This window comes from Falco biarmicus, chromosome 11 (genome assembly GCF_023638135.1).
Source record: "Falco biarmicus isolate bFalBia1 chromosome 11, bFalBia1.pri, whole genome shotgun sequence".
Taxonomy (NCBI): Eukaryota; Metazoa; Chordata; class Aves; order Falconiformes; family Falconidae; genus Falco; species Falco biarmicus.
Genome location: NC_079298.1, coordinates 10,230,965 through 10,240,860, shown reverse-complemented (window position 1 = coordinate 10,240,860; position 9,896 = coordinate 10,230,965). Strand labels below are relative to the sequence as shown.

Genomic DNA, 9,896 nt, shown 5'->3' with positions numbered 1-9,896 from the left:
CCAAGTCAGAAGGTTATCTAAAATAAAGACATTTAGGAACTGTTTATGAAATTGTTCAGTTACTTTTCTTTTTCTTAATGATGATGAATGTGCTGCTTCATAAAGCACCATGAACTTCCAAGACTGGGTATTGTCTAATGATTTTTGCTACTAAATTGGGATTATAGTATAAATGTTACATTGAAACTTTACCATATTCCTGAACCCACGTAACAGAAAAGACTGCAAGTTTGTTTATTTATCTAAATTTTTATTTTAATTTTATTTAAATTAAAAGGATCCTGTCAGATCACTCTACTACTCTACAGCCCGCAACTGATAAGAACCACAGAAGTAACATACAAAGTAACATTACAGACAATCTAAATCATAATTATGATATTTTAAAAAAAAGTTGACTATTTTCTAGTGATTTATGTATTTTAATTTAAATATAGTCAACTTCACACTTCCAATAGGCACTATCTCTGTCAGGACTATTTATTCTTTAGTCATATCAATTCCAGGGGGAAAATTCCAAATAATCCAGTACACGCAGACATGGCATCCATTACAATTAAACGGCCCTCATATATAAATCTCACAACTTGTTTTCGTATCACAATGCCAGCATGTGGTAATAAACTTTCTGTTCAGAACTAAGACCTGGAAAGGGAAGGAATACTAATTATGGAGGCGCTTAATACTCAACCTCTTCAAGAATCTGGAGATCAGCCAAGAAGTGTCATAAATGGTTTGACTTTGTACCACAACACTACTTATCAGCGTTCTTAATTTCTACCTGTGCACACAGGCTGTACTTAGTACTTTGCAATGAAATACCTAAATATAACAGCAGTGCTAATTAGATCATGCATGTATGTTTGAGAATTTTGATTATAACCTGGAAGTCTTTATTAAATTCAGCTAAGGAACATCAACCACATCTGCTACAGCCCTCGGAGAACTGGAGATGGTCATGTTCACAAGGGATGATGTAGAACCTCAACACTTAAGTGGACACTCCCATGTCACATCTGAAGTATGACTCTTCAGCAGTGCAGCCGAATAACTTGTCAGTATAGACCCACTTCTGCCTAAACTAATATCCGATTGCTTATCTATACAATGAAGAAGTACGGTTACTTGTCTTGAAATGAGGATACGAGGTCTTGACCAACTGTACTGTTTAGGGAAGTAAAGCATTACTGGCAGTAGGCGGAAGGACAGATGCTGAGTTCCTCTTACGGGATCTGTGTGTGACGGCACAGTTACAACACAGGATGCTTCATCTGCCTCTGCCTCTCTCCCTCCTCCCACTTCCCCCAAGCCCAAACCTAATCCTGAAAGTTTTACATCTTTTTAATGCAGAAATATATCCCATTTTGCCAAGCTCACTGTTGTTATTTATGAAGAAACAGACATTTCTCATTGCTACGCTGAAATCACTTAAAACAATGAACTAATTAGGAAAAACGTTTTATCTTAAATACTGAGAAAAAAAGCAGCACAAAAGCAACTCTCTCCTTCTTCTCATATTGGGTATTGTTGTTCTATGCTACCAAAAATAAACAGAAACATCAGGGACAAAACCTCATCCTACTCGAATAAATCAAACCCCAATGACCTCAGCAGGGGTGGGGGTGGGGGGTGGGGTACTTCAAACATTCATGTGTAAAGCTAATATCCAAAAAGTCACCTGTACTTACATAAATAAAATCACAATTCTTCCATGTAAAAACTGTAATTGAAACACTACCTACAACTGATCTCAGATTTTTTTCTTCATGCACATATATTTGAAGGCTGCTCATTCCACTTGGCAACAGCAGTAATTAACAGCAGAAGTTTAGAAGTTCAGCCAATATAACAAAGACAAACAGAAAACATTTCAGAAATTTTAGTAAATTATTTGGCTTGGTTCTCATTTTACAAACTCAGTAATGTTAATGCTTTTATAAAATCCAAAATAAAAAAAAAAAATGAGAACTATGAATCTATTTAAATCAAATTATTTTTTTAATTTCTAGGATACTTTTCCAGACTCCATTGTATCAGTTCATGATATATACCTAAAGACAGATAAATTAGGCCTTCAATAGAATTCAAGTTTTCTTATGTAAACTTGTTAAAAAAAGAATTATTTAAAATTCATATATTTAATTTTTTGAATTTTAATGAGCAGAGCAGATATAACTCATGGCATTAAAATTATTCAGGCACAATAAAAGCTAAAAATATGTCCTTGCTGGATGGCAAAACTAGATTTCCACAGAGTACGTATGCCTTGCTTCCCACAATCAAACTGTCACAGCATTAAAACATACTCCTGCGTGCGGAGGTTTTAATATCCATTTCCCTGGTGAAAGTGTGCAAAAGGATCTGAAAGAGTTATTGACAATTCATACAGTATCCCATATTTCATTAGATAGTATAAGCAGAGAACATATCTTAACTCTGAAGGGAGATGAAGCAACAATGTTTTAAATGACTATTGACTCCACTAAATTTCCTGATAATGTCAGAACACTGTAGTCTGTCAGGTTCATAAGAGACTCGAGATGATACAGGAATCCAATTATGCGAAGTCTATTTAGTTGTCCTATTTGCTAAGCCAAAGGTTAACGAGAACTGCACTGAAAAAACCTCCTGGTATTACAAAGTATTTCTTATGCTGCATAACATGTAAATGAAAAAGTATTTTAATCAAGTCTCTTTAACTCTTTAATTGCAATAGAGTACTATACAATACAGCAAATAAAAACCCTCTAAGGGAAAAAGTTATTTTAAAAATCTGCCACGGAACTAAAAGACATTATGACTAATTACTAAAGTAATTATTCCTGAATATTTCTAATTTGCAAAGGAAAAAAGGTTCAGATCACAGAACCACAGATAGTCACTGCTAACATAAAATCTTCATAAATAGTAAGCTATGGCCTCTAATTTTAGACAGAAATTAATTATATTTTTGTTGGTAACACATTCAAATCTGTTTACACAGCTGACAAGTCTCAGCTCCACCAGACTCAAGCAGTGAGCTTGGAGGACTCTCCTGCTTTGGAGCAGATGACTCAACATTCACCAATTTCATTAAAGATGAAAAGGGAAAACATTCACCTGCAACAATGTCACTTGTAAAAACAGACTTAAAACAGATTTATGAGTTTTACATATGTGAGGTACCGTATTCAAAAGAAAGGGGAGAAAAATATGGGAAAACCTAACAGCTGTGGGAAAACAGATTAGAAGTGCCGAGTTTCCAATTCTTTTTTGGCTAATGTAAACTAATAAAATGTTAAAATGGATCCACGTTTCAAAGACAGCAATTACCACATGACACCATGACGTTATTTCAGATATTACACGTGTCATCTCACATACACTTCTGAATACGTGGACATAAGATTTACCCACCTCTTTCAAACTTAAAAAGCATCAATCTTATCATACAAACCACAATTCTCCCTTTACAAGAAAAGAGTAGAAATGGACAGGAAAATAATGCATTGAAGACAATGGTAATATGTAGAGGAAGCAAATCCCAATTCCATTTTTGCTTTGCAGCATACTCAGGTTCAACTCCCAGTTAAAATTAATAACTTTATAAAAGTAGCAATACTTAATTCTTCTACATTTTCCTTAGGTCACAAAGTCTGTATACAACATAACTACATAATTATTTCAGCCTTTCAGGACTTTCTGGGTTTTTTTTTTCTCTTTCTGTTTTTTAAATAAAGGCAGAACTCACAAGCTGCCATTGGGAACGTACTACCAGAAGAAAATTATCTGAGCAAAAATGAAAGCCGTGCAGTAAAACATACTACAGAGACAACCAAGCAAGGATACAAGTCTAATATTTAATGGAATTCTGCAGTTAAGTCCTGCAATTTCATGAATTTGTAGGCAATTCAGTTAGCTGATTCTGTCACCAAGGGTTCTTATTGATCTCAGCTAAGATTTCCCTCCATTTCTAAATAATGGTAATTCTAAATGCTGCAACATGTTTGAAAACTGAATACATATTGTACTGTATACGTATTATTTAATATTTCAAAATGTAATCTTACAAATGTCGATACATTCTTACTGGTTCAGCAAGAACTAAAGTAGATACTTTAAAGGCAAGGGAAGCTCTCCACCAGTTTCAACAGGAACACCTCTTCTCCTTAAAGCCAGACAGACACAGGCTGAAGCATACTGGTGAAATAACATACACTACTGAGTAAAATATCTAGATGGGCACTCAGAACACATTGAGAAGGCAGGACTTTTTTCCTGAAGTTCAGTCAGTGCACAGACTTCCTCAGCTTCCAAATTGTTGTGCAGCTTTGCTTCAGTCTAGGAACATGTCTCCTCCTCATTTAAAACGTGCACTGAATTTGATTCACTTGAATAATTTCTATGTGCTTCAGTAATCCCGTACATTAGTATTTGTATCTTTCAAGATAAAGCTCTGAAGTATGTGTAATGCTAAGTTACTGCATATGAGACAGAAAAAGCTGTTGGATGATGCCAAAAATCCAAGTAAAATCAGCTATTTGTAGGAAGAAATTAAATGAGAACCAAAGCTACTTACTGAGTCGTCTGTAGCAGAAGGAGGCCAGCCTTCCCATAACTGGTGACGAACAGGGATACTAGTTAGGTCATACACATTCCGCTTTACCTGGTTTAAAAAAAAAAAAAAAATATTCAGAACTTGCTCTAATGAAAGCAATACAGGAAAACTGTATTATTTTCATCATAATCCTAAGCTTTTTATTTTGATTTTTTCTAATTATTGTAAAACAGATTCCTCCAACACTCAAAGACTCAGATCTGTTCCACAGGTTTACATACAGTACTGTTAAAGAAAAAAAATTAAGATCTCTAAGTTATCATTCGTAGTGATTCAATATTACTTCAGCATCATAAATGTGTAAAACAATTGATAACACAAATTTTCACAGTAAGAAGTATTACAAAGTAACAATCTGAAGAGAAGCAGAAGATAACAAAAATTGTTACAGGTTTTGCTAGTTAATGTATTCTGTTTCACCTGAAAATTTTAGGTTCATTTACATCTAATGCAATAAGGAATACAAATAGTTTTGCCTAAGTTTCTTATATGGGATCCAAAACCAAGTGAGTACATTAAACATTGAAATATGAATCAATAAGCATGTTTCCAATGACAACGCCCTTCAAACATTTATTAATAAAATTCAAATCAACCAATTTTTATATCAACCCTTTTCCCGTGCTACTAAAATACAAGTTGCTACCATTAACCATCTCACATGATGGTTGTAAGGAGGAAGGGAGTGGGAAAAGAAGAAAGAAATGAAAATTTTAAATACAGGAAGAATACTGCAAAACAGAAGTTACAGAACTCCACAAAAACATTAATACAGATAAAAAATCTGGCATGTTTTATCAGAGGTTTTGTGATAAGCAATTATTTAAATCACAAAAAGATAAATTTTTGTGCTTGGGATAGAGAGCGGTATCTCAAATTGTGAATAATACTGCATACCTGAATGTGAAGACTGCAAAACCAACCAGCACATGTGAATATTGCCCAGCTGGACCAGAACTGTGAACAATAAAACACTTAGAGCAAGCAATGCTGGCTTTTGTTTTTTCTTCCATAAAACTGCTACATGGGAATAGAAGGTCCTCCCATACCTTCACAGGTCTATTTCAGTTTCCAAATACAGATCACAACAACCTAGGTTACATCCAGAAAAACATTCTCAAATAGATAAAAGCAAGGTTTGATACATTTTACTAATATATTACAGGACCTTTTGCTACACAGAATCTGAGGAAGTCAAAAGTTTTGTGTCCTGTTCCCAGCTCTAAGAGGGCTGTACAGTCTAATACTAAGAGATACAAGAATAAAGTGTTTGACATCTCCAACCAAAAAAAAAATTACGGAATTACGGCAGATGGATAATATTTGACTTAAAGTAAATGCCAAGACTACTCCAAAAAGTGTCCTCTAATGCCTTCTTTAGCTTTCCATTTGTTGACTTGTTAACTGGAAAGAAACAATAATTATTGTATTCTAACTTCTTTTATAAGAATTATCAAAAATTCTGTGAACTGAAAAAAAAAATATCATTGTCAGCACAAAATATATTTGGGCTAGCACCTCGCTTGCAGTCAAGTGCCCTTACCCTAAGGTAACTACTTCCTCTGAACAGAAAAAAGGTTCAAAAAAAGAAAATATCAGGAAGAAAGCTGAAATTAGTCAAAGTGAGAAATACTAACTTAATCCACACATTTAAAGGTTTCATGTTCGAGAATTGAATAAAAAATTATTCTAAACTACCTTTCTTAGGGAGATAACGCAATATAACAAAGCTATCCACTAATAGACACTTTATATGTTTTAGGCCTACCTACTAATCCATACTTGCCATAGCTTCATCAGTAAGGCACAGCTGAGGTCTGAACACAATAAGGTAATAGGGTAATATAAACAGATGGATACATTCCCTCAAAATTAGTCATTTATTTTTAGTGCAGTATGTATAGGCAACATCTGGCTGTAGATATTAATCTAAAAATGTGTTTGCATAATGAAATAGCACCCAACATGCTTTTTCTCTGGATCATCTTTAGAGAGAAATGCGGTAAAATAACTGTTCTAATCACTGGAAATATCCTACAGGGCGTGATGGATGAGGCAGGGATTTCCACACGTATGCTTGCTCACATATGTTGATTTGGGTAACATTCTTTGAAAGGTTCTCCATGGCACTGCTGCATGAGTTTGCCAACTCTCTGAAAACAAACACAACTGAGAAAACTCAGGGCACAGAGAGAGCAAACGCAAAGTGCAATGCTCTGACTGTACTTCCAGTTCTCAGATCCTCCATTCAATTACTGTTTCTCATTCTCACTACTTTTAGTAGTAGCAGTATCTCATACTAACAAAGTGCCCCTTAGTAAAAGCTGTGAAGAACTGTCTCATATTTCTGGATAAATTTTATATATAGGCCATGGGGATATTAATTTCAACACTATCAGTTTAAAGCTGTATAAATATACACAGAAAGTGGGAAACAATGGCTTCAGTTTACTATCCAAGAGTAAGATACATTACTTCCAACTCTTGAATCTACATCTCACTAAAGGATGAAAGTCAGATCATGCGGGTTCCTTATCTGGACATTTTTGTATCATAACCTGTATTTGGGTTGGATTTTCAGTTCAGCTTTACCTTCATTGCATGTTTTGGAATCATCAAGATATCTCTCTGTTCTTGTAGAACTAGTAAATTACATGTATACCTGATAACCTTTATGTTAATATTGGTTTTGTAGGAGTTTTTGCAGGGAGACTGATCAGGTAACTATGTTTCAAGTAAAAAACTTTGCAACTAGATAGTAATTTAAAAAAACTAGAAGAAGAACAGTGGGATTTTTTTAGACAGAACCCTGAAGTATTTATTAGCAATTGAAGTGGACTTCATATTAGTGCATCCTCATACTTAAGCACATTGTCAAGCTTTAAAAAACACAAATATACCTCAATTATTAATAACTTAAATTCCTTTCAAATACACATATATATGGTATATCCTAATATATATACACACACATATGTATACACAGATGCACTTGTGAAAAACGGAATTATGGAAAACTAAACTCTGCAGAACTCGGTGGACGCACTGCTTCTCAAGAAGAAGGTAGCCTGCAGTGCAGGATTCATTTCGCAGTAGTATCAAGGTAAAGAGACGTCATTACTCTGTACCGACCCCACAACAGCCCACCAAAATGTAATAATACTGGTCTGTGATCACAAGAATAGAGATCTTGCTGTTTTAGCTTTCTTGCATTAAAAACCAGGATAAACTGTCCCTGTCAGATAACTATTCTCCAATTACACACCAAAAGTGTTATTAATACTATTTTTACAATATGAAACTTAAGAATGAGCCATTTTCAAATAACAAGTGAAACTTATTTACAGAAACATGGGATCAATAGAACTGCATAATATTGTTTTCAAAAGGCCTTCAGAAGTAAAAATAAATAACTCGGAAGTCACATTCCTCAAATTCCCTTTTAATTCCAAAGTACAACAGAAAGGCATTATGAAAAAAACAGTATTTCCCTTCTTTCATTAACTCATCTGTAACTGCACTGAATTCAATAACATTCCTCTGCTATTCTAAGCTTGAAAGGCATGCTCGGGGTAAAGTGTTATGTTGGTATAAAGCACAATGCCAGACTGATGTGCTGGACAAAAGTGATCAAAGTTGAAGTAATTTTAGCCAACGCACAACTATTCTGCTGCATTATTCTACCAGAATGACATCTGTTGAGCAACTCGTCGCAGAATAAACTAGTTGTTATAGGCAGGCCTAGCTGGGTAGGGGACCATGTAAGACTTAGTAGAGTAATGTTTGATTAAACAAACTGCTTGAGTTAAGATCATAACTGGATTTGGAATTCATGCCAGAGTAGTCCTCTTTCAAACAACAAGCCACAATCAATTATTTAAGATAAAATAAGCTTGCTTTTAAGTAACGATTTAATTTTAGTTTTGTTTAAAATAGCATTATGAAAGCAGACTGCAAAATGTTTTAGTGACTAGGAATATTTACCACTTGAGTGCAGAAACCCCCCTTTTCTTCATTAACTGACTTAATTTCAGTTTAAAGTTAAAAATTCTGTAAGGAGGAAAAAGTCCTAACAATTCAAATAAAGCAGAACCATAAACTGCTTCTTCACTAGGCCACTGAAATAAAAGCCTTTGGCCCACTCTTCACACAACTGAAAAAAAGCACAGTAAAGGGATGAAGTCGGTGTTAAGGCTTTTATAAATTCACATGATATTGATAGGAGGAACAAAATCTTCATAAATACGTGTAAAGCAAACTAAGTTCTAGTGCCATCCACTGAGCTACATTTATTGGCAAACTTGTTGGTCTCCCACCTTTGATCAGCTTGAAATACGAATTGGTGGTATTGTCTTTGTGCAGCTCAGAATTTCTTTTCATAATGTTCAGATGCCATGGTGACTGGCACATTACTATGGCAGCCACCCTTCAGATTATAATCTCCAGAATATACAAAATCATTTAAAAACAAATTAAAGGCACATCTATTTGGTTCCACAACTCAGCTGTGAACAGTATCAATACAACCATTTCAACACACACAGAAAAATAATACCCCGTATATTTCAGACATAATTTTACTTAGAAAATGCTGTTATAATTCCTGCAGAATGCCCTGCCTTGTAGCTATACACTGATGCAGGAGAAGCATGCAAAGTTTTACCTTCAGCACATTTTCACCGCTGTTAGAAGGGAGTTAAAATATTAAACAACTTTTAATATTTTAAGAAAACCTACATGGCCAAAGCAGCCAACACAGTGAGAAAACTTCTCAGATATAGGCAGTCTTACTTTCTCATCTTTCACTGTTTTTTTTCAAGCAGGTGAGTATGTAGCTTTAAAAGTAAGATTAAACACAAAAGATACACTTTGTCTGTAGATAGGAAGTTAATCCAACATTCAAAACTCTTCCATATCTATATTACTAAGGATAAATGAGGTAAAATGTATCACAGGACACGAAGCACAGGTAATGCACTGAAGACTGCCTTCTGGTGGTTTCACTCAGCAGGAATAAGTAGCTATTTTCTTATCTCTGAATGAGAAAAATTTGAAATCTACTGTCAAAAATAAAATAAAAATCTAACACCAACCAAATTGTTAAAAAAATTAAATTTATGCTGAATCATCAAAGAACTGTCATGCCTGAATCTGTATCTTTGAATCACAACAAATCACAACAAAGTTTAACAGTAGTTTCCCTCAGGCTGTTTTCCGCTTATGCAGGTACAAAGTTAATTGAAATAATGTAGATAATGAACTTTTGTTAGTCTTATTATAAAATATAATTTATGCAAAG

At 34.4% G+C, this 9,896-nt stretch overlaps 1 protein-coding gene across 1 annotated transcript in view; it reads right to left on the bottom strand.

Moving 5' to 3' along the window:
- Positions 1-9,896, bottom strand: part of FAF1 (Fas associated factor 1) — a 171,702-nt gene that overhangs the window by 80,267 nt on the left and 81,539 nt on the right. The window contains exon 8 of the mRNA XM_056356715.1: positions 4,559-4,645. Within this exon, the coding sequence (XP_056212690.1) occupies positions 4,559-4,645 (87 nt within the window). The remainder of the gene's footprint in view (positions 1-4,558; positions 4,646-9,896) is intronic.